The sequence below is a fragment of the Oncorhynchus clarkii genome, chromosome 13 (genome assembly GCF_045791955.1).
Source record: "Oncorhynchus clarkii lewisi isolate Uvic-CL-2024 chromosome 13, UVic_Ocla_1.0, whole genome shotgun sequence".
Taxonomy (NCBI): Eukaryota; Metazoa; Chordata; class Actinopteri; order Salmoniformes; family Salmonidae; genus Oncorhynchus; species Oncorhynchus clarkii.
Window position 1 is genome coordinate 46,428,938 of NC_092159.1, and position 25,303 is coordinate 46,454,240.

At 45.1% G+C, this 25,303-nt stretch overlaps 2 protein-coding genes across 2 annotated transcripts; one reads left to right on the top strand and one right to left on the bottom strand.

Annotated features, from left to right (window-relative positions):
• Positions 1-320: 320 nt before the first annotated feature.
• On the top strand, positions 321-8,348 carry LOC139364902 (ATP-dependent RNA helicase DDX39A-like). Its single transcript, XM_071102121.1, has 10 exons — positions 321-756; positions 1,795-2,007; positions 2,257-2,384; positions 2,489-2,765; positions 3,035-3,153; positions 3,283-3,414; positions 3,494-3,603; positions 3,792-3,936; positions 4,095-4,242; positions 8,124-8,348. The coding sequence occupies exons 2-10, from the start codon at positions 1,800-1,802 to the stop codon at positions 8,138-8,140; spliced, it is 1,284 nt and encodes a 427-aa protein (XP_070958222.1). The 5' UTR covers positions 321-756; positions 1,795-1,799; the 3' UTR covers positions 8,141-8,348.
• A 1,271-nt stretch (positions 8,349-9,619) lies between these two features.
• Positions 9,620-16,127, bottom strand: LOC139364892 (CCN family member 1-like). The gene is made up of 5 exons (XM_071102096.1): positions 15,851-16,127; positions 14,598-14,811; positions 13,524-13,940; positions 12,988-13,154; positions 9,620-11,758 (listed from the first exon to the last, which is right to left on the bottom strand). Exons 1-5 carry the CDS (start codon positions 15,899-15,901, stop codon positions 11,453-11,455), a joined length of 1,155 nt encoding a protein of 384 aa, XP_070958197.1. The 5' UTR covers positions 15,902-16,127; the 3' UTR covers positions 9,620-11,452.
• Between the last annotated feature and the right edge of the window lie 9,176 nt (positions 16,128-25,303).

The following is a 25,303-nucleotide window of genomic DNA, read 5'->3' on the forward strand; positions in this document are numbered from 1 at the left end:
CATCATGGTCAAACTTATTGACGGAATTAATGTAATAAACTATGAAAGTCCCGCCTACTTCCTGGATCATGTTCCATAATGTTTTTGAATGAGATTCAACATTATATCATAATATTCATAAAACGCGATCATTTATGATATATGTAAAATTATATTTGTTTTCATGGCTTAATTTACTTCTGCTCAATACGTTTTTATGAGGTATTAGATTACAAAATAGAAAACGCAATCAAAAATGTTAATGAAAGACAACAGGCGGATTTAAGATTAGTAGACTTTGCCATTTGTTTGCCACAAGTTTTTTTTAAAACGCGTTGTTTAGAAGCAAAGGCGAATCGAGCTATTGCACACGCGCACTTCACAGAGTAGGCGTTCCCTAACGGAAATATGCAGATGCGTGCTAGAAGAGGCTAAAAGGATCTCGCTAGTTTGTGCTTGAGGCTCTGAGCTGTCCGATCAGGTCCATTGTCTACTGAGCGGCTTGGCTCTTGCCCACTATTTCCCATTGGAAACGACAGTCTGTGGGCTATCTTGGTTAGTTATGAAACATCTATCGTCAGTGATGATTGACAGCTTGACTTGGCCAATCGTGATACGATTAGAAGTAGTTTCGTCAAACTGACACGTAAAACAAACCAATGATATTGCTGTATTTAGTGGAGGCGGAAGTTGTGGCCTGTGGTATAAACTGAGGCCTCCTCTCCATGTGGTTTTGAGAAGCATTTTTCGGAGGTTGAATTGTAACATCGTTGTAAGGTAAGACGGTAGCTAATATTGCTTATTTGTGTCCTTTTTTGGAATATTCTGGTTCTCGTAGTTGTATTAGAAATTACCAACAACTTTTGATGGTTTTCAGATAAGCATTATTTTGGCAAATTCATTGTAAGCAGTGTTAGTTCTGAGCAAGGCATCTGGGAATAACGAAGGCTATTTTGCTAGCTAGGCTAGGACTAACGTAAGCTAACCAAAACCGGTCCAAGTCGTGCAAAGCATTGGAGTTAGCCACGTGTGAATGAACATGTTGTGTAATTTGGACAATAGTCGGCTTAGTTCGATAGCTCGCTACATTGCTAGTTTTATTACTTAACGTTAGCTACCAGAACTGCTAGTAATTTAGCTAACTAGGTTGGCCTGAGCTGTGTGGGGCAAAGGCAGAGTCGATTCATGACATTGTTTGCGTTACTATACGGATGTAACGTTTGCATTGCTATACGGATGTTACGTTACCAGAGATATCTCTGATTTTACTCGTAAACAAGCTACGGAGCTAGCCAATCCCAACCCTTGTTGACGAAACCTTTTAGTTGCTTACCATTTATTGCAAATTGCTTGCTAGCAACCATGGCCCCTGGTTTTGTTTGTAATATCAAATCGAGCTGTTTATTTTGCTGTTGAACGTGGATAGTTTGCAACTAACGTTAGCCAACTACTTAATAACTTAACTGGATAGTAATGCCTTAGCTAGTTTGAGACGTTTCCTGCAACTGTCAACGTCATGATTTATTTAAACATTATAAGGGTTTGGCGTTACTGAATGTTAACTTTATAGAGGGCTCTGATGTAGACTAACGTTACCAAAGAGTATTGCTTATTTCCATTGTAAGTAGTTAGATAGTGGCGATGTTAGTCTGTTAGCCATTAAATCTCCTGATTGAATACATCTCTTTATTAAAAAATATATATATGGTCTGGGGGGGACAACAATCTTTAGTCAAAAGCAAATGGTGACAACTAGTGTGACCAGCCATTATGTCCCCCCCCCCCCCCCCCCCCTTCTAAAAATTATTTCTGTAGTCAGAATGGCTGAGAATGACGCTGAGAATGAGCTGCTGGACTATGAAGAGGACGAGGAGCCCCAAGGAGTCCCAGAGACCACTGCCCCAGCAGGCAAGAAGGAGGTGAAGGGCTCCTATGTCTCCATCCACAGCTCTGGCTTCAGAGACTTCCTGCTCAAACCAGAGCTGCTCCGTGCGATTGTCGACTGTGGCTTTGAGCATCCGTCTGAAGGTGAGTGCAATGGGTGGATGAGTGCTGGGAGTGACATAAATGGAGGTCATGAATTGCTGCACGGCATGTCTGGATACAATGGCGTGCATGTATAGGGGTATAGATGGCTGAGTGTCCATGGTCATTGGGTGTTGATGGACTTTCTTGTCAATTACAATGCATGTGTTCTCCAAGGTGTGTTATGGTAAACGATGGCTTTTTTGTTTGGATAAAGATGGTGTACTGACCAAATGTCTCATTGTTTTCCAGTTCAACATGAGTGCATCCCTCAGGCCATCCTGGGCATGGACATCCTGTGCCAGGCTAAGTCTGGTATGGGCAAGACGGCAGTGTTTGTTCTTGCCACACTACAGCAGATCGAGCCTGTGGATGGACAGGTCAGTGTCTGCATTCTGAAAATGCCTCTGGAATATCAAGTTTCAAATATTTGTAATGCATAACTTGCAAGTGATCTATTAGCATCAAATACTCTTTCCTCTAGGTGTCAGTTCTTGTAATGTGCCACACACGAGAGCTGGCCTTCCAGATCAGCAAAGAGTACGAGCGCTTCTCCAAGTACATGCCCACAGTCAAGGCAGCCGTGTTCTTTGGGGGCCTGTCTATCAAGAAGGATGAGGATGTGCTGAAGAAGAACTGCCCTCACATTGTGGTGGGAACCCCTGGCCGAATCCTGGCCCTCATCCGCAACAAGACCCTCAACCTAAAGAACGTCAAGCACTTTGTCCTGGATGAGTGTGACAAGATGCTGGAGCAGTTGGGTGAGTCCTGCTTATTATTCCTGTCCTTTTTGGAAATGCTCCCTTTTCACTAAACTTTTAATTCAACCCATTTTTGTTATTTTCCCCCTCCCCCCCCCGAAATATGAATTCTAGCAATTGTATGTAATGTGTGAACAAGGGTTTACCCCTGTGGAAATCTGTTATAACATGTAGACTGCGCATAATGGATGTCTGGGTACTTGGCTGTTCTGGGGGGTAGTTTGAGACTTGGCTGTTTTATCCATGTTCCCATTTCTCTCATGTTTCAGACATGAGGCGTGACGTACAGGACATCTTCAGGCTAACGCCACATGAGAAGCAGTGCATGATGTTCAGCGCCACCCTCAGCAAGGAGATTCGACCGGTCTGCCGCAAGTTCATGCAGGATGTGAGTGCAGGGGGTAGCACTGCCACTTCATGCGGTTATGGGACTCCAAATGCTGTTTTACAAACAGTCTTTGCATTGACTTCATATAGATTTCTGTGGTTCTGAAGTGACATGCTCTGTCTCCTGTAGCCCATGGAGGTGTTTGTAGATGATGAAACCAAGCTGACGCTGCACGGTCTGCAGCAGTACTACTGCAAGCTGAAGGACAGCGAGAAGAACCGCAAGCTCTTTGACCTGCTTGATGTGCTAGAGTTCAACCAGGTAAACCCACACAAATTGTATCATTTTTATCCCTGTAAGAAGTCATGTTTGTGCTGTAATGTCACCTGTGTACCTCTAGGTGGTGATCTTTGTCAAGTCAGTGCAGCGCTGTGTGGCGCTTTCTCAGCTACTGGTGGAACAGAACTTCCCTGCCATTGCCATCCACAGAGGCATGGCTCAGGAGGAGAGGTCTGTCTCTGTTGCTTACATGCACGCCTTTCTCTCACACATCTCCAATTAAATAGAGCCCCAAATGCTGACTTTTTATGCAGCTGAAAGCCTCATTTAACTCAGCACAGTTTCCTTCAAAGGGCAGCCTCTACATCTAGTAATACCTATAGCAGCTGTGTTAATCCTCTCTGGCTGTCTATCCCCAGGCTGTCCCGGTACCAGCAGTTCAAGGACTTCCAAAGGCGGATCTTGGTGGCCACCAACCTGTTTGGCCGAGGGATGGATATTGAGCGGGTCAATATTGTCTTCAATTACGACATGCCTGAGGACTCAGACACATACTTACACAGGGTGAGTCACATAACTGATGGCGCCTCAAACACCTGTCTTCTGGCAGTGAATGGTATTTCCAAATTTTCATCAACTTGTCATTGGCCTCTGTAGATCTCCCTCTAAAGGCTCATATATTCTTTGAGTTGTCACTCCCATCTGACACTCTTGCCCCTCAGGTGGCCCGTGCTGGGCGGTTTGGAACCAAGGGTCTGGCTGTGACCTTTGTGTCAGACGAGACCGATGCCAAGACTTTGAATGACGTGCAGGACCGCTTTGAGGTCAATGTGGCTGAGCTGCCAGAAGAGATCGACATTTCCACTTACAGTAAGGCTCTCTCCATCCTTATACATGCAGCCTCCCACGGAGGTTTCTCCATTCAAACTGACATTACTTGTTATTCTTATAAGATGAGTCATAGTTAAGTCTTTCTGTCACTGTCTGCTGGTAATTGTTTAATTCAATGTTAAAAGGGGGTGAATGTAGTGAAGAGGGTCTAAAATGGACTTGGCTATCATAACAAACGTCAAAGAATCAACAACAAGTGGGACGACATTTATTGGATATTTCAAACTTTTTTAACAAATCAAAAACTGAAATTGGGCGTGCAAAATTATTCAGCCCCCTTAAGTTAATACTTTGTAGCGCCACCTTTTGCTGCGATTACAGCTGTAAGTCGCTTGGGGTATGTTTCTATCAGTTTTGCACATCGAGAGACTGACATTTTTTCCCCATTCCTCCTTGCAAAACAGCTCGAGCTCAGTGAGGTTGGATGGAGAGCATTTGTGAACAGCAGTTTTCAGTTCTTTCCACAGATTCTCGATTGGATTCAGGTCTGGACTTTGACTTGGCCATTCTAACACCTGGATATGTTTATTTTTGAACCATTCCATTGTAGATTTTGCTTTATGTTTTGGATCATTGTCTTGTTGGAAGACAAATCTCCGTCCCAGTCTCAGGTCTTTTGCAGACTCCATCAGGTTTTCTTCCAGAATGGTCCTGTATTTGGCTCCATCCATCTTCCCATCAATTTTAACCATCTTCCCTGTCCCTGCTGAAGAAAAGCAGGCCCAAACCATGATGCTGCCACCACCATGTTTGACAGTGGGGATGGTGTGTTCAGCTGTGTTGCTTTTACGCCAAACATAACGTTTTGCATTGTTGCCAAAAAGTTCAATTTTGGTTTCATCTGACCAGAGCACCTTCTTCCACATGTTTGGTGTGTCTCCCAGGTGGCTTGTGGCAAACTTTAAACGACACCTTTTTATGGATATCTTTAAGAAATGGCTTTCTTCTTGCCACTCTTCCATAAAGGCCAGATTTGTGCAATATACGACTGATTGTTGTCCTATGGACAGAGTCTCCCACCTCAGCTGTAGATCTCTGCAGTTCATCCAGAGTGATCATGGGCCTCTTGGCTGCATCTCTGATCAGTCTTCTCCTTGTGTGAGCTGAAAGTTTAGAGGGACGGCCAGGTCTTGGTAGATTTGCAGTGGTCTGATACACCTTCCATTTCAATATTATCGCTTGCACAGTGCTCCTTGGAATGTTTAAAGCTTGGGAAATCTTTTTGTATCCAAATCCGGCTTTAAACTTCTTCACAACAGTATCTCGGACCTGCCTGGTGTGTTCCTTGTTCTTCATGATGCTCTCTGCGCTTTTAACGGACCTCTGAGACTATCACAGTGCAGTTGCATTTATACGGAGACTTGATTACACACAGGTGGATTGTATTTATCATCAATAGTCATTTAGGTCAACATTGGATCATTCAGAGATCCTCACTGAACTTCTGGAGAGAGTTTCTGCACTGAAAGTAAAGGGGCTGAATAATTTTGCACGCCCAATTTTTCAGTTTTTGATTTGTTAAAAAAGTTTGAAATATCCAATAAATGTCGTTCCACTTCATGATTGTGTCCCACTTGTTGTTGATTCTTCACAAAAAAATAAAATTTTATATCTTTATGTTTGAAGCCTGAAATGTGGCAAAAGGTCGCAAAGTTCAAGGGGGCCGAATACTTTCGCAAGGCACTGTAATTGCCTGGTATAGTAACTCACTGAGTAATTAATGGTGGTGACTAGAGAATTGGACTGCCACGTAGGGCTGACCTGCACAAAAATCTTTGCCGCTCAAGTCATCTGTTCTTTGGTCGATTTATAAATTAAAAAATAAATATTTCTCCCCAATTTCGTAGTATCCAATTGTTAGTAGTTCCTATCTTGTCTCATCGCTACAACTCCCGTACGGGCTCGGGAGAGACTAAGATCGAAAGCCATGCATCCTACGAAACACAACACAACCAAGCCGCACTGCTTAACACAGCGCGCATCCAACCCGGAAGCCAGCCACACCAATGTGTCGGAGGAAACACCGTGCACCTGGCGATCTGGTTAGCGCGCACTGTGCCCGGCCCTCCACAGGAGTTGCTAGTACGCGATGAGACAAGGATATCCCTGCCAGCCAAACCCTCACTAACCCGGACGACGCTAGGCCAATTGTGCGTAGGCCCATGGACCTCCCGGTCGCGGCCGGCTGCGACAGAGCCTGGGCTTGAACCCAGGGTCTCTGGTGGCACAGCTAGCACTGCGATGCAGTGCCTTACACTACTGCGCCACCCGGGAGGCCCTGTTGGTTGATATTTTAGTTATTTTTTTCCCCAAAAAAATCCCCTTTCCAAATAGGTTGTCTGATGCTTTAAGCCAGGGGTGTCACTCATTCCTTGGAGGGCCTAGTGTCTGCTGGGTTTTGGTTTCTCCTTTCAATTAAGACCTTAACAACCAGGTGTGGAGTTCCTTACTAAACAGTGACCTTGATTGATGAATTCGGTCCAAGGGACCGATTTTGAAGAAAAATCAAAGTTTATTTGTCACGTGCGCCGAATACAACAGGTGTGATCCAGTACCTGACCATCCTCCTGCTGGCCTTCACAGATTCTGCCGTTATGCTCCTGAAATTGCCACTAATGTTACACCAGGGGTCGGCAACTTTTTTTCACGTGGAATGCCAATTTAGTCAATTTCTACCGATTTTGTGTGCCAGTTGAGGGTTTCCTATGCACTTTTTATGGAATAGTGGTAATAAATTATATACATAAGTCACTTCTATTGCCAACTATGTAAAAAAAGCCAACAAATGGAAACATTGCAGCCTGCAGATAGAAATTATCCTGATTTTTAAAAATACCCTATAAATCACATTGGCTACGCATGGCCTGTCTGCAACAAACTCAAAACATTATCAATTGGGACCAGCACAACGTGTGCGCTAGCAAACTTGTAACATGATATAAAATATTCTGGGCCCCTGTTTTGCTGCACCAGTGAGCTCTGAACAGAAGCCACTGTAGGCTATTTGCGAAAGGGATACGAAGTAATCAGGAAGGCTTATTTTTGCCATTTCCACTAGATCAGAGCATAGTTTTCCCTTTCACTCAGTAGTTTAACTACATTGCGTAACTATTGTCATTCTCAATGTATGTTAACAGACTGTTTACTTGCTGTTTGAGGTGACAAGTTACTTTTAAAGCTCCAAGTCATTAGTGGTGAGTTACGCCAATCAGAAATGCAATCGTATCTCCAAATGGGCTTATTTTTATAGGTCTACATTTGCAAGCAGGCCAGGTAGCCTTATGCCTACTTCTATATTCCACATTGACAGGAGTGCTTTAAACAACAATTACTAAATTGACAACTAGTAAATGGAATTAAATACAGGTAAAGTTGTTTCTCACAAGTGTAGCCTAGGTTGTGCGCACTGACAATGAGAACAAGACTGTAATAGTAAATACATTAACAGAAATTATGGTAAACATTGTAGATTAGAAATTGTGAATCAACAGGAAATGTACTACTTGTGATGGGGAATTGAGACACTAACAAAGGGCAAATGATTCACACAATGAATTGTCGGGAAAGCGCATTCTGTGCCGCTTCGCCACAATCCCCTTGGACTGTGCCATCCCTGTGGCCTGTGCCATCCCTGTGGCCTCCAGTGGATTAGTCCACTGAGACATGCATGAATCACAGGTTTCTTATGTGCCATAAAGACAAGTGTGGGTTCAGTCCTGAACTGGGTAGGTCTTAGTGAATGGAGACCCAGTACATATTAACCTGTGTGAAAAGCTGGAATGCCCAGCTGTTGTTTATGGAGATGGTCTTCAGAACATTGTCTCTTCTCTCCTTCCTCACCCACCACTTTTTCTTTCTAGTTGAGCAGTCCAGATGAGTCCTCCATCCCTGAAGAAATGTCCCCTAACCCTGAATCTCTGTCCTTGTTTGGATGAAAAACCCTCCTCGCTGTTTTATTTTAAAGCTCTGTTCCTTGACTGTTTACCATACGTTTTTATTTTATTTGAATGTATCATTGGGGGTTGTCTGGTTTTAAACTTGTGTTGTGGTTTGGTCAATGAAATTAAAACTTTTTATAAAGTTCCTGGTCTAATTTTGACAGATTACATGTTACTTACAATGATGTGCACATTATGCAAGTCACTTTTTTTTTTTTTTTGCTAGTTTAATAGGACCATTAATTCCCCATTCAGATCGCATGTCTGCCTAATAGAACAATTTATTTATACAGGAATCAAAAGGTTACACGCATCTATCAAATAAAACGTATTAATGCTAATTGGCCACATCCCTGTATAGTACAACCATATTTCCCCAGCTAGTTTTAATGACACAGGGTTGTGACTAAAGGGAGTATAGCAATTGATCATGCCACGGTTTCATTACATAAATCATTGGACGACGGTGTCTTGTTTAGAGCCCCGACTGTCTGAACAGTAACACGCATTGCTTGCGGTATGGTTTTGGAAGCAACCTTAAATATAAGCCAAATTATTTTCCAAAACAAATGGTTAGCATTCCCACCAGACCGCGTTAAAAAAAAGGTATCTCCATGTTAGTTTGTTTGCAATTGACAGGTGAGTAACTGCGGATTATCTAGCGTGTTCCCGACCATGTGGAACAGTAGTTTTGACAGGCACCCATACATAGCTGTGTAGATCTGTGAAACTCATCTTAATCGAATTACTTTCTCGATGGTGAAAGATGAGGGCCATATGTTTCGCAAGCTGTATCGCAAGCAATCCGACGTTTCTAAACCGTAAAATGCCACGTCGGGATTGTAGTTCATATGACCCAGTCCTGGGCGACGCTGAACTATAGGGAGAAGGCAGAATGCCGACAGCTAGGAGTGCAGGCGTGACATTTGTAGCGGTTTAGGAAAGCATTTTAGCTAACCCATTTCCCAACCTGCCACACAAGTCACTTCCGGTTGTATCTGTACTCTACAAGTCAGAACTTTAAATGGGTGCACTTGTTTTGTTAGGTAATACATCAACATCCAGGGTGTTCGTGAAACGTACTTAAAAAAATAAAAAAAAATTAAATGCAGCATGAACTCAGCCAGTAAATCAAAGTTAGGACAAAACCAGATATTTACCTCGACAAGTTTTCAATCTCTTGTTCAATAAAGCATAGCGATTAAGTGACTGCTGTGCCCACATCACAGAACCCAGACTTGCTCAGTGCTAGCTATACATGGACTGGTTATATGTTAACTCAAATGGATTGGCATGCTTATGGCAAACTCAAACAAGGATGCATCTGTATGGCTGCTCTATAGTGTCCAGTTATAAAACCAAAGACTTCTAAAATCACAATCTACATAGGTATAAGAGTGATGGCAGTGTCTAACCAATCAGATAACGTCCATTTTTATTTTACAAAGTCAATCACCTAACAGGCTGTGTGCGGCAACTATGAAAGCCTGTCCCAACCTAGAAGTTGTACACAAAGTTGAATCATAGAAAAATACAAATCAACACTTATACAAGGCAGGTTAAAAATCTCATGGACTACAATATAATATGGGCTTCAATACTTGAATCCTCTAATACTTTTCATAGAGGGAAAAGCATGTGAATTACGTCTTTAATCTGAGTGGTATATCTCAGACTAAAGTCATGAACATGGTGCATTAATTATCAACCCGTCCTAATAGGGGAGAATTTGGCAATTCTAAAGAGGTCCATGTCTCACCAATACAGAATCTTAACCTCCAACTTCAGACAACTGTTATGCTAATCTCTTCGAGGTGCTATAACAGACTGACGCATGTCCATGCAAAGGCGGACATTTCTAACCGCTGTAGTGCTGATCCCTTTGTAGTGTCCTCATGTCTGCTTCAGTCTAATGAGCATGATGTTATCGTCGACATGTCAACCTTCAATTGCAGAGAGCAGATTTAGACGCCACAAACATAAAGCAACATGAGTAAGAGTTTTGTAGAGTACTGTGGATCAGTTGCTAGATGACAGGCCAGATTGAGTCTGAAACGGTCCCGCCCGCTAGTTACAAATTACATGTTTACTTCATATGCAGGCATTTTTATTTTTATAACAAACCAGAGGGTGGCTGAGGTTCTTTCTACCCCTCAGTCAGGATTGTAATTTGCTTCAAATCAGCAACACGACTTCTCAATGCCAGAATCCGAGGCTTGTTCCGCTGGCGCTATGTTAAATGTCTCACTGTTTGAGGGCTGAGTAAGAAATGGAGACTGGTCCAACTGTGTAATGACTTATCACACACACACACAGCCTCAGCCAACAGGTTCTGCACCAGTCTGTCTCTAACCATAACATCTCTCCTTGGGGATTTGTCTTCGTCCACTATTGCTCAGGTAATGTGGCTGTTTGATTAGTGAACACTGGTGAGACCAGGGGTCAAGTCCCAGACTTCCTGGAACTCCCCTCTCTCTGCTGACAGATCTCAGCTGTTTTATCTCTCTCAGGGTCCTCCGGTCATGCCGCTCCAAACATAGCAGCATCTCTTCTCTCATTGGCAACCACTGTCAGCTCTGTCACAACAATAAATATTACACATACAAATGTCCCTTCCAGAGCATTCTGTGGAGGCTCCATCTTCTGTCCCACAAAAACGTTGTGTTTTAGTGTCTAAATAGCAGGTATTGGAAATCTACTGGATAAGTAATTCTGTTTTCTTGCTTGTCTGATTCTCCTTCCACTGAAACCAGACATGCTTGCCATTGACAGGCCTACTCTATGCTGGCAGTCACCATGAAATGTAACACCTTACCATCCCAAGTCCACAAGTCTACTGGGTGTGTGCAGCAGCTGTGTTGGAGTCTGCATTGGGTGTGTCCCACCTTTCTCCATCGTCCCCACAGTGCGGGTTCAGTCCCAGAGTACAGGAGTGCATGGGGAGTGACAAAATGGTGGCCAGACAAATCCATGTTTATCTAGTTACACACTTTGGTGATTCCGGTTGATGAACCACAATGGACCGGGTGTCTACTCTAAGGCCGGCACTAGTCACTCATCTCTGTCCAGAATGCAGATCAACCAATCAAATTCCTTCACTCAGGCCTCCCAAAACATGCTCCAGGAGGGTGGTGGGGGATCTTTGCATCTGGCTAGTATCTACTCAAAGATACTCTTAGGACTACTTCTCTAACAGGGGCTTGGCTGGGGGGTAAAGTGATGGGGAGCGAGTGAGGGATTTGAAGGGGACGCTAGTCGGTGAACTTGTGTGTGTCTCCGTAGAGCCACTGCTGGGGCGGGAGGGCAGCCTCGTTCAGATGACTGCACTTATCACTGCACTTGCAGGAATGCACGAACATGACGGAGTGGTCGAAGCGCTCACCATCAGGGCAGGCAAAGGTCACGGAGGCGGTGCGTGTGTGTCGGGGCGAGCAGCAGCGGCCGTCCACACATACGCCGCAGTAGTTGGGCCGGTAGAGACGCATGCTGCGGCAGCCAGCATAGGACAGACGCAGGGGCTCTGGGGCCTTGTGGGTACGGGAGCACTTCCTCCCTTTCTGTGGAGAAGAGAAAGAGCCTGGCTTAGTCACAATCCCAGTGTACAATCCCAGTGAACCACAACTGCAGTTATTATGCCAGCACAAGGAAAGTTCAAAACAACAAGACCAGGGCTAGAGAGGGGCATGGTGATAGTATGGGTGGGTGGGCATCCAACACCAACAGTTATGAGGTGGCATAGTGTCACATTAACGCCCCAACAACTCTCAAAACACAGAGAGAACATACAAAGACAGGCGCCTAACAACCAGACTACCCATATTGATCAGTGAATCACTGCTCTGGTGAGATGTAGTGGGGGAGAGCGTTTAAGGGTGTTGCATGAAACGAGAGAAAGCGAGGGAGTGGGAGAATAGAGAGCGCGTTGCGTCATACATACAAGGGCCTATTATCACCTCACAGAGACCTGGGCAGAGTGGGAGAGGCTGGTAGCATGGTGGATGTGGCTACATGTTAGCTCCCACAGAACTCAAGGATATGAGTCTCTACATTCCACTGTCACAACTATTTAGTGCCTTGTACTGTTGGTCTATAGGTCTTATAATGATGCTTTTTCCATTCACAGTTCAGTTGAACTTGTTCCACAAGCAACAGTACTGTGAATAGAGTGGGCTCAGACCCACACTGGGGGAGCTTGCCAGAGGGAGGGGCACTTAATACCATGATATTAATATGGATGTGACCTCGTGGGCACACCCCTGTCCACACAGTCTCTTAAGGTTTAGATTGGGATGCAGGCATTGACCTAAATACATGTACCTACAATGTATGAAGGCAGGGGGACTATTAAATGGTTGCCACACCAAAATGGTGACCGCTGCAATCCCTTCCTTAAAGGTGGGCTCTACTTCCTGAATTAGCCTCGGTTTCAATTCTCCTCATTAGGAAATCCGACTGAGAATGAGATTTGGGTCATGGAGGAGTGCTTTGATGTGGGTGTCTCGTGTGTGTAAGAATGTGGGAAGCGTTTGTACTTTCACTCTGCCAAAAACAGTAGTCACTCACTCTTCTAGCCCAAGGGTTCCCAACCATTTTTACTCCAGGGCCCCCTTTTGTACGTAAAAAAAAAAAAAGTCAGCCGCCCCCCCCCCCCCCCCCCCCCCCCGGGAGTAAATGTTTGACTAATATCGATGCCACATAGGCTGTTTACTACAAGAGAAGTTGTTTATTGCCTTCAGTTGCACTTTATGGTTTCTAGACCCTTTACACGCACACACACACACTTTACCTTGATGGGGATGGACATGGAGCTGCAGGGCCGGATGTTGCACAGACGCGTCTTCTTCACTAGCTTACACTGGGCGTTGTCATTGGTGACACGAGAGGACACGGCCATCCCACAGCTGCGTGAGCATTGGGACCAGCTCGTGGTCTGGACCACACACTGCCTCCATGCTGGACGGAAGGAGAGAGTGGGGGAGAGAGGACCAGAGGGAGAGGCAGAGAGAGATGTAAGCACACTGGCCTCATTCACAGAACAGGCAACACTGACGCATAGAGGAGGGTGATTACAGAGAAGGAAAAGCTGGACGACAGAGGTATATGCTGTGAGAGAGTGGTGTGTGTGTGCCTCTGATGCACAAGTAGTGGAAAACATGGCGCACTCAAACACTGACATGCACACAAACAGGGAGATGCAGGGGAAAGGCTAGGAGTGCACAGTGGGTCTGTTTGTGAGTCGGGGGCTAAAACACGAACATGGTGTTTTACTGCAGGGAGGAAACAGACTGCGCTCTAAGGCAACATCACGGCGCCCTCTCTTACCCGCCAGGTGCTTGTGCCCGCGCAGCTTGTCCCACTTCTTCTCTACCTCCACCAGCTCGTTTCCCATGGTATCCTTGGGTTTGTAGTGGTATGGCTTGGAGTATGATTTGTAGGGGTAGGCAGGGTAGGGCATGAAGGGGAAAGGCGGGTAGGCTGGAGGCAGTGGGTGCCGTTGTACTGGGGGTACAACGGATGAGCCCTTGTGGCAGTCGATACTGAGACAGCACTGCCCAGGCACCTTGACCATGCGCGGGGCAGGGCAGGATGGCGATGCCAGAGGCACATGGCTGGGGCACAGGGGCACGCAGCCCACCGCCCCGTCAATGCACGTACACTGGTGCTTGCAGCCAGCCTGGAAATTCTCCCCGTTCTGGTAGATCCGTCCGCTGTATTCGCAGGGGCGACCCTCGAGCTTCGCTGTTAGGGGAGACAGATAAAAAAAAAGGATAGACTTAATGTCTGTATGTAGAAGGCTCTGAGGTATCACTAGCCTATGTCCATGCCTTTGGTTGTATTGCTTAAAAACACAAGGAGTTCAAGTTGAGTGAGGTAATGAACAAAGTGGAGGAGAGGGACAACAACAGAGACAAAAGGAATAGAGAGAGAATGGGCACATCAACAAGAAAGGTCCAGAACTAATTGTGTATGAGAGGTAGGAAGTGAAATGACAGCAGAGGAGGCAGACACTCTATCCCTAGTTTATGAAGGAGCCTCTATTCTTAGTCCAGAGAGGAATTTTGACTTGTTTACAATGTCAGTCCCTCTGCGGGACTTCCATACAACACCCTCAAATACCCTCCTTTATATAGACCCCCCCCCCCTCCCCAACACACATAAAAATACCCCTGTGTGTGTGCGCATGCGGCAAGACACAGAGCTAGATAAATACATTCTGCCCCCTGCTCTCAGCAGTGTGGCTCAGGAAGATGCTCTCTCTTCTAAACATGGCACCAGTTTCAAACCCCAGATCCATATCAAAGATGGCCAACATTCACTTTTCATTGAATCCATACAACCCCAGGCTAAACCCAACCCTCATGAACCCTGACAACCCCATTTGTATTGTCTACATACCCCTGCAGATGCCATGAGTGTGGCCCACGTCATTGCCATAGTTACACTCCAGCCCCTTGTGGTGGTCACAGGGGTGTGAGTCGTGGCAGTTCTGGTTGAGCTGGGCAGCACACACCTTACAGCAGCCACAACCGTCAGGTACAGAGCTGACCCCCGGGGGACAGGAGGGGGGGCCAGTCGGGCACTCACACATCACAGGGCAGCCGGCACTCACCTACAGGGGGCAGGTTGGAGGGAATGGTGCAATACAGAGGATTGAAAAAGGGATTTCAATGAGGGCTGTTCATAGCCTAAACATTAATAGAATGAGAAACTGTTTGTTTCAAGTGGAGTCAGGCTACACAGAGCACAGAAGATCTTCAAAGTGTGGTTGGCTTAAATATTCACTAAATACCCAGCAGCACCAACCCCCTGGGACACTTTCCCACTCTCTGTCGCGGTCACCTTCCTCTTGGCAAGGATGAAAGAGAAATTCAATGCAAACCCCTCCCTGAGTCCCAATACCACAGCCCCCCATAACCCTGATAAAAAGGTTTTGGGTCTGCCTGTCTACAGCCTGTCTACAGGATAAGACTATCCGAAGTATCCCTCTGCTGCCATGCCAACCTGGGCCAGGGAGATTGAGTGGTGGGGTCTAAATTGTTTCCACAGCAGGTTCCATCTATTTCCAGACCTGAATGTGTCACTTTTCATCTCGGTTTGGGAGCCCTAATTGGGTCCTTGTGTACCACTGGGGTTTAAAGGGCAGTAGTGGTCCAATATTCCAATGATATTCAGGAACCCAGGTAAAACATGAGCACTGGCGTCAGGTTAACATCATCTGTCATGTCATGCATTAGATTCAGATAACTACACTGTTCCTTTCTGTCTCCATCTTAGTGTATAGAAGACACTGCGGTCAACATCACTTTCATTACAGAGTACAGTACCCTACTTTTTTTCTGGAAACAGATTTTAGTAGTGGGGTGTCCCCATCTGGCCATAAATGTTCACTGTAAAAGGTAAAACGACAGCATTTACTCAACTGTAACATCAAATTCACAGTGCCTTCACAGTAACGCAATATTCAGAGACCCAATGGTATTTCTTATTACGCTGAAGACAGAGGACCAGTACGCTTGTCGGTGGTGCAGTCTGTTGACAACCCGCCACTGTGCTGACAGGAGACCGACCACAAACGTGAACTTTTATTTACAATGTTTACACAAGCTTGGCTGAGGCCAAAATAGTACAAAAACATTTCATACACTTACCAAGGCAATAGTCGTCATTTGAAATAGAACAGGAAATATTAACGTCCTCATGTTGTCAAATGACAATTGAATTAAAAAATGAAGAAATAAAAAATAACTACTGTCACAAGAAGATAATTATTGTTTTAGTCCACGAACAAAACCCCACAACGGGAACTGTCAAACAATGCGCAGTAATTCCAAAATTAATGTGTAGTGTTCTTCATAGAATATCAACACCTGCACATTTCAATCGATTCCTTTTTGCAGCTCCGTTATATATTGCCCCCGTGCTTTTGTTGCAGCTCCGCCTACCACAGTCGGTCTAGCCAATTAAGAGGCGGGCATGAGGCCAGGGTATTCCAAACGGGGAGGAGGGGTTTGAGGCGTGGCCAACTATGAATGCGTTCATTCATAAAAAATCGGAATTATTACATTCCAAAGAGGACCTGGCGTTTGGTGTTTATTTATTTATGTTTGAATTAAAATAATATTATTGATGCTTTTAAGTTGTTTTTACACGCATACCTCTGTCCAGCTGCTGTTTTGTGAATGGCAAGATAAATATACTCAGATGGCTAGTGTGTGCTACATTAATACTGGAACAGCCATAGAAAACAGTTAGGAATTTGGTCCCCTTCTTTATAGAAATACTTGACGAGGAGAGCGAGACAGATAAAGTATACATATAGATGGGCGTGTAGATGTTTCAGTGGAATTAGCTCTGATATACCAAAATATTGCACAACTCTACAAAGGTGATGGTGAAAATGATAGCAATAACAACCCCTTTCAATTCATCACTCTCTCCTCCTTCCATATCCTGTCTGTCGTCAACATCCATCTTACCTTCCTCATAGGTTCCCATGGTTCCCCTCCACGTGGCCTTCATTCGTCGCTCTCTCTTCTTCTCACAGACATTTATTGAAGGAGGGAGTGTGCTAAAGGTCCCGTGGTGGTGAGTCCAGACCAAAGAGGAGCGGAAGTGAGAACAGTCGGGCTAATCCAGGGCTCGCTCCCATGGACACGGACACAGGAAGCTCTCGGTTTACCTGAGCTGGAACACACTTTGACCACATAGTGTGCCCTGTTACACACTGATACTGTGTTAAGAGGTAGACACGCATACCACAATCCACTGACACACTGTTAAACTGTACAGCAATCATGCAAACATACAGTACCAGTCAAAAGTTTGGACACACCTACTCATTCAAGGATTTTTCTTTATTTTTTACTATTTTCTACATTGTAGAATAATAGTGAAGACATGAAAATTATGAAATAAAACATGGAATCATGTAGTAACCAAAAAAGTGTTCAATCAAAATTTGAGATTCTTCGAGGAAGCCACCCTTTGCCTTGATAACAACTTTGCACACTATTGGCATTCTCTCAACCAGCTTCATGAGATAGTCACCTGGAATGCATTTAAATTAACAGGTGTGCCTTGTTAAAAGTTAATTTGTGGAATTTCTTTTCTTAATGCATTTGAGCCAATCAGTTGTGTTGTGACAAGGCAGGGGTGGTAAACAGACCATGTCCATATTATGGCAAGAACAGCTCAAATAAGAAAAGAGAAACAACAGTCTATCATTACTTTAAGACAGGAAGTTCAGTCAATCTGGAAAATGTCAAGAACTTTGAAAGTTTTTCCAAATGCATTCACAAAAACCATCAAGCGCTATGATGAAACTGGCTCTCATGAGGGCCGCCACAGGAAAGGAAGACCCAGAGTTGCGAGTTGTCTATGCTGTAATGGATAAGTTCATTAGAGTTAACTGCACCTCAGATTGCAACCCAAATAAATGCTTCACAGAGTACAAGTAACAGACACATCTCAGCATTAACTGTTCAGAGGAGACTGCATGAATCAGGCCTTCATGATCGAATTGCTGCAAAGAAGCCGCTACTAAAGGACACCAATTAGTAGAAGAGACTTGCTTAGGCCAAGAAACACAAGCAATGGACATTAGCCCAGTGGAAATCTGTCCTTTGGTCTGAGAAGTCCAAATTTGAGATTTTTTTGTTTCCAACCGCCGTGTGTATGTGAGACGCAGGGTAGGTGAACGGATGATCTCTGCATGTGTGGTTCCCGCCGTGAAGCATGGAGGACGTGTGATGGTGTGGGAGTGCTTTGCTGGTGACACTGTCAGTGATTTATTTAGAATTCAAGGCACACTTAACCAGCATGGGTTCCACAAGATTCTGCAGCAATACGCCAGCCCATCTGGTTTGCGCTTAGTGGTACTCTCATTTGTTTTTCAACAGGACAATGACCCAAAACACACCTCCAGGCTGTGTAAGGGCTATTTGACCAATAAGGAGAGTGATGGAGTGTTGCATCAGATGACCTGGCCTCCACAATCACCTGACCTCAACCTAATTGAGATGGTTTGGGAGCAGTTGTACCGCAGAGTGAAGGAAAAACAGCCAACAAGTGCTCAGCATATGTGGGAACTCTTTCAAGACTGTTGGAAAAGCATTCCTCATAAAGCTGGTTGAGAGAATGCCAAGAGTGTGCAAAGCTGTCACCAAGAAAAGGGGTGGCTACTTTGAAGAATATAAATATATTTTGATTTGTTTAACACTTTTTTAGTTACTACATGAATCCATATGTGTTATTACATAGTTTATGTCTTCAAAAAATAAAAATAAAACCTTCAATGAGTAGGTGTTTTCAAACTTTTAACTGGTACTGTACACTGACATGAACTGTAACGACAAAGTGTGCCGCATTACACACTGTTTTACTGAAGACACGCAGACTGTACACACACTTCTTTATCCTCTTCCCACTCATTCCATCTGTCTCTTCCTGACTGTGTAATGAGGTGATGTAATTGGTCACGGTAAGAAGATCCCCAACCAGCGAGAGAAAATGAAGGGCTAAGTAATAGATGGACACACTCACATCCGTGTTGTTGTTTTCCTATTTCCTCAAAGCTTAGGTTACCATGACTCATCAAAGGACGTGTCCTTTCCACTGTAGTCTGAACTGGTCCCACCCAACGCACACATACACTTTCCAATATATAACACCAACAGAAAACACACACGCACAGACACTCAAAATTCACACACACACACACACACACACACTTCTCTCTCTCTCTCTCTCTCTCTCTGAGATGGATATGCAAATATTAAATTACCTTTCTGCTGACCTTTGCATTCTATGTTGACAGCAAAAGTCAACTGGTAATAGCTAAAGTGACACTGGTTTGTTTTCAGATCTTTGACTACTTCAGTGGAAACCCTCCCCGTTTATGATCAAATGGAATTCACAGCGGTAAGCGGGAAGGTAAAGGGGGAGGGGAAGGAGCGGGAAAAAGGTGGGCGTTGGCAGCTGAGGAAGAGATCAAACATTATACTTTCATAAACAAGTCTGTGGAAATCAGTGGAGGCTGCTGAGGGGAGGACGGCTTATAATAATGGCTGGAACGGAGCGAATGGAATGGAAAGGGAAAAGGGGGTACTTAGTCAGTTCCGCATTTAACCCAACCCCACTGAATCAGAGAGGTGACGGCATCAAACCATGCGTTTAAAGTATTTGATACCATTCAAATCATCCTCCATAATTAAGGTGCCACAAACCTTCTGTGGTGGAAAAAGAGAGGGAGAGACTGAGAACAGAGAGAGAGAGTAAAGAAGGGGAATAGTTCTGTGAGATCACTGAAAAGAAAGACGAGGTCTACCATTTCATGACTGGCAGTTCAGACCTAATTTCTCCATTACCAACTTTTATTCCAAATCAACAAAAGTTGGTTCCATGAGAAAGGTAAAAAAGAGATGGTCAGCTGGAGGGAAGGCATGGGGTGTGTAAGAGGGATAGACAGTGTGTTTACACCACAAGAGGTTGATGGTACCTTAATTGACCATGTTGTTGTCATGTTGTGCTGCTACCATGCTGTGTTGTCATGTGTCGCTGGCTTGCTATGTTGTTGTCTTAGGTCTCTCTTTATGTAGCGTTGTCTTTCTTGTTGTGATGTGTGTTTGGTCCTATATTTTTATTTTATATTTGTATTTTTAATCCCAGCCCCCACCCCGTAGGAGGCCTTTTGCCTTTTGGTTGGCCTTCATTGTAAATAAGAATTTGTTATTAACTGACTTGCCTAGTTAAATAAAGGTTAAATAAATACAAAAATACAACAATCGGGGAGGACCGGCTTGTGGTAGTTGTTGGAGAGGAATTGGTGGAATGGTATCAAACACATAACCATATGCCATTCCATTTGCTCCATTCCAGCCATTAAAACGAGCTGCCCTCCCCTCAGCAGCCTCCACTGGTTTACACATGCGAGGCGAAGGGGGAGGATCAGAAGAGAAGGGGGACAGGTGTGGAGTGTTTGTTAAAGTCAGGAGGGAGCTCTTGCTTGCCACACCTGTTGAGTTGCATTCTGTTACACAAACACACACAGATATTTTTGTGCACTAAAACTGTATGTATATGGCCTGTGATTGCTCAAATCACATCAGCATTGGGTGTGTGTCTCTATGCTGCCACATGGGAAGGGGCAGGGTGACTGGGAGTGAGAGAAAGAACACAGCCTGTTCCAAAATAAGTGAAGAGAGAGAGGTTATGGGAGAGAGAGGGAGAAAAGAGGAAAGAGAGAGGGAGAAAAGAGGAAAGAGAGAGAGAGGAATTTAAGTCCCAGAGTTATTTTTAAACCTAGAACAGGAACTCTTCTGTTGACTTCCACACTGGTAGAAGAGTAGAGCAGAACGGAGGAGACGGAGAGGGCAGAAACACACACACACACACCTTCGTGCACCTACACGTGTACACGCCTCTACTGCTACACACTATCAGGTTTAGCTCCCTCAATGCATTTACATCCTTATGCAGGTACACTTTACTACACTACAGTATGTGTGCATGCACATATTCACACTCACTCTTAAACACATGCGCACATTAGTATTACACTCTATGTGTAAATATGCTTTCCTATGTATCAACAGTCTGTGTACACTTTCACTCTTCACACGAAACATAGACCAAGTAGTCATTCATTTCAATCAAACAAAGCCCTTTTCAAATAGCTATGCATTTGAAGTCAAACAATCTCCTAATTGATGCTAATTTAAGATGTATAGAGGGGAAATAAAGAGCAGACAGAGGTCTAAATTAGAGAGCTTGCGTCTGGACAGAGAGAGAAAGGCTCTGCGTCTGTATGCAGCACAGATGACAGAGCAGAAACAGTGAAAATGAAGAGACTGAGAAAAAGCGGACTTGGACTTTGGTTTCTGTTTCACTTTAATTTAAATAAGTACAAGGCCATTTACTGTACTTTCCCTGTTGGGAACAATTTAAGCTAACAACAGCCATTTTACTGTGCCATGTACTATATGTGTCACCAGGCCATTATGAGTAAGGACATTGGGGTTGGCGAGGATGAGGCTTGGACAAAACCCAGATAGCACCCTGTGAACAAAGAGCATACACTTTCTCATTCACTATTCATTTGTTTGGGGGTGACATAAAATCTCAGCCTCATCAATGGTTGTTCTGGGTCCACTGTCCTGTTTGTCCTGTGGAGTAAATGGGCAAGGAGGGAGAAGGAATGAGAGGAAACAAGCTCGACCAGTTAGCAGTCCAAAAAAGAGGTTGCTGCTACATGTGACACGGGGCCTTATAACAGCTACGTCAATGGTTACCATTAGCCTAGCGCTCGGGTCAGCTTGGTGACAAACGAGGTCAGGAGTGGCACGCACTGTGGGCTCAAGGAACGTAATAAGGTCATCAGAAACTGGGTCACCTGTGCCTGTTGATCAGTCGTAATGAAGCTTACTGACTCTGCCCACCCCCCTGCCACCCAGCCTTGGTCACACCCTCTCTTTTGGCCAACTACCCCCCCCTCCCCGCCTCACCTCTAAGATGTCACAGAAAGCATCCTTGTTCTTGACCTCGCCTCCTGTCTGCTGGGACTCCTTAAAAATCCCAGATATCCCTGCAATTTCCGGTGCAATGTTTGTTTGGCACCTAATGGGAGGGGCGGGTGGAAAAAAAGAGCCTGACTCACAAACATTTTGGGCTGCGTTTGAGGGTAAACACATAAACGGCAGGCTGTGCGAGGCGGGCAGTGAGGAGGACTGAGACGCCGGTATTCTGGCCCTGACATGCAGTTTCCACCACAGGCTGCACACAGAGCACAGCACTGTTCAGGCCCCAACAAACACCTCAAAAACAACATGGGCCTCCTCTCTGATCAGAGGAGGGGGCTCTCTGCGGGGGATATCTGGACACGGTCTATAGATGGTCAAGGCAGGGCACACCATTACTGAAACGCTGAGGTTGGTTCACTTGTTGATGTTAATCCTGAGAAACAACAATGCCCTGGATCTTTCAAACTATACATGCTAAATTTAATGCAATTGAAATGTGACAGGGCAGCATATCCTTAGAAACTATTTACACGTAGAGAAACTACTATGTGATTATTTGTAAAGGATGTACAGTATAAATGGCAAGAGCAACATACATTATACCTGGATAAGACTTGTTAAGGATGTGTAGGCGTAATGCGCTGTATGCAAATACATTATATAAGCTTACATAAGCTAAGTGTCAGTCAGAATATGCCGAAGTTACAAGACAGAAAACCGCATACAGAGTAAACACAAATGGGTCTCTTGAGTTGAGACCCCTTTTCTTTGCTGGACAATATCACTTCCTCCTGAAGGGCAAAGGGTGGAGGAGGGGTACAGGCAAGGGGTGGAAGGGGGCGTGTGGGGAGGTGCATGGCGAGGGTGGTGGGGAGTTTTGGGGAAGCAGCAGGGGTACATGGAGTAGGGAGCCAGACTGACAGATAGGCGGGAGGAAGTGGGGGCGTCTGTCTCTCCTGTGGTTGGCTGCTGGATGTGAATACCCCTCTCTGTGTCCAGCCATCCTCTCTCTGAACCCACTCGGCTGCTGTTTACTTCTGTTGGGGGAAATGGCCTCCTCCTCTCTATCTCCAATCCCCAGACTTTGTAACCACTGGCACAGTCCACCATCTCCCTCTGTCTCTGGGGTGAAGGACGGGACATATCTGTCATTGGCTTGGTCCTCTCCTTTACAGTCCAGCCTCCTCCTTCTCCTCTTCTGCTTCTCTTTCACTCCTCCCTCTCCAGTCCCAAGATCATCTCTCATTTTAAGAGGAGACACTGCTCTGCCCCCTCTTGCCCTGCCTTTGATATGGGTCCTTAGGGGTGGGGAAAGCTGAGAAAAAGGCTGTCCGCCCTGCTGTCTGCTTTCAGCACTGACTATGAATGAGAGTGTATCTGTGAGAGGTCCTGTTGATGGTTCTAATACAGTGAGCCCATGTGCACTCATGAGTCTCTTGGGCTGTGTTTGTGTCTCTGAGTCTGTGTTTATGTGAACGTCCTTCTCTGACACTACGTCATTGGGAGTCAGTTGATGTGGGAGTGTGTTGATGTGGGTGCCTGACAGTAAATCTTGGAGGGTGTGTGTTCCTGAAACCTCCCCGGCGTGTGTATTCGCAGGCAGCACCGCTCTGGATCTGCGGAATATGGAGCGGAGACGTCGGTGGGGTGGTAGGCTGGCCGACAGCCCCGACGGCCCGATGCTGCGGAACAAAGGTGGGGGGCGGAGGGTGATAGAGGGTCTCATCTCTTCACCCGTCCTCTGGAGCATTACATCTGCTCCTCTCTCCTCCTCCCCCTCTTTGAGGTGCCTCCAGAAGTCATCAGATCTGTCCCCACGTTCAGACTGCCAGTGTCGGGAAGGCTGGGACATTCTACCTTGTTACAGGTGGCGGTAGATGAGAGACTGTGTTTAATGGTATTGGATGGGGTAAAACATTTCACTTGGTAAGATGACCACCTCTGGTTGATATGGTCTGTGAAGACCTCTTGTTAGACTTTTCCTAAATGTAGGCAGTGGATACAAATGTACAGAATTAACACAGAGCACAGGAGGTTGGTGGCACCTTAATTGAGGAGGACGGGCTCATGGTAATGGTTGGAGGGGAATTAGTGGAATGGTATGAAATATATCAAACACATGGTTTCCATTTGCTCCATTCCATCCATTATTATGAGCCGTCCTCCCCTCAGCAGCCTTCACCGACACATAGTTATTCAGAGTTAAGTCATCAAAGCTATGGTACTGCACGACATCCAGAGAAAACAGTCCGTGTCCATGAAATCACAGAGACATAATATAGCAGTGGTGAAACAGAGGAGGCTGGTGGGAGGGGCTATAGGAGGACAGGCTCATTGTAATGGCTGGAATGGAATACATGGGATGGTATCAAACATATGGAAACCACAGGTTTGACTCCGTTCTATTAATTCCATTCCAGCCATTACAATGAGCCTGTCCTCCAATAGCTCCTCCCACCAGCCTCCACTGCTGTGAAAAGACAGAATAATAAACACAGAGAGGAAAGGACAGTCAAAGAGAAAACATTGAGTGCAGTGCCATGATTATGTGTACAATAGCTAAGTCATGGTAAGAAGTACTACAGGTCTACAAAGAATAAGTGAAAGCCACTCACAGGGTCAGGTGTATTCTTTCTGCCTTCTCAGTTCTCAACTTTAGGAATGAGCTGTCTTTGATTGAATATCCATTCATTGTTAATGCAGCAGTCAGTCTGGTCCTCCTGTCCACATCATCATCATCATCAGCAGCAGCAATGCCTTGCCCCCATTTCTGAATCCATTGTCTGCTGTCTACTCTCTCCACTCTCCTTATCTAGTCTCAGTCTCCTCTACACCTCACACACCCACATCTATCTACCTTTCATCCGGTGACCCTCTGACATAAAAGGTGGTCGAGACAGCCTCACTTCTCACTTTCATTTTAGTCTCCCCATCAATTATGAATGAATGGCACTCTGAAGAGAAAGGGCCAGCATGCTACCCATATTGATAATTTCGCTTAGGTGAATTTATAGACGCCTGAGCTCAATGAAGTGAACTTTGTAGGCAGATAGCCTATAGCGGTTTAGAGCGTTGGGGCAGTAACCGAAAGGTCGCTGGTTTGAATCCCCGAGCCGGCAAGGTGCAAAAAAAATATGCCGTTCTGTCCTTGAGCAAGGCAGTTAACCCCCAACAACTGCTCCCAGGGCACTGATGACGTAGACGTCGACTAAGGCAGCCGCCAGTACCTCTGTGATTCAGAGGCGTTAAATGCGGAATGCATTCCGTTGTGCAACTGACTAGGTATGCCCATTCTCTTTCCATCTGTTAAATCTTCAAGATAGAAAGCAGCTCCTTACGGTAATGTTGTATGGGTATCCGCAATATTTTGCGGTGTATGATTAATTGACAAAGGTAGACAATAATATCTCCTTCTGTGTCAGATTCCGTGTGGTGGAGTCTCCACGATTTGCAAATCCACCTCACCTCCTCTATCTCGAGAACTCCTATCTTGAGGTCTACCCATTGTTTTGCCAGAGAACCTTTCATAACCCTTCAAGTGCACTGGCGCCACTGTAGTTCTGAATTTTAACTTGTGGCGGCGCT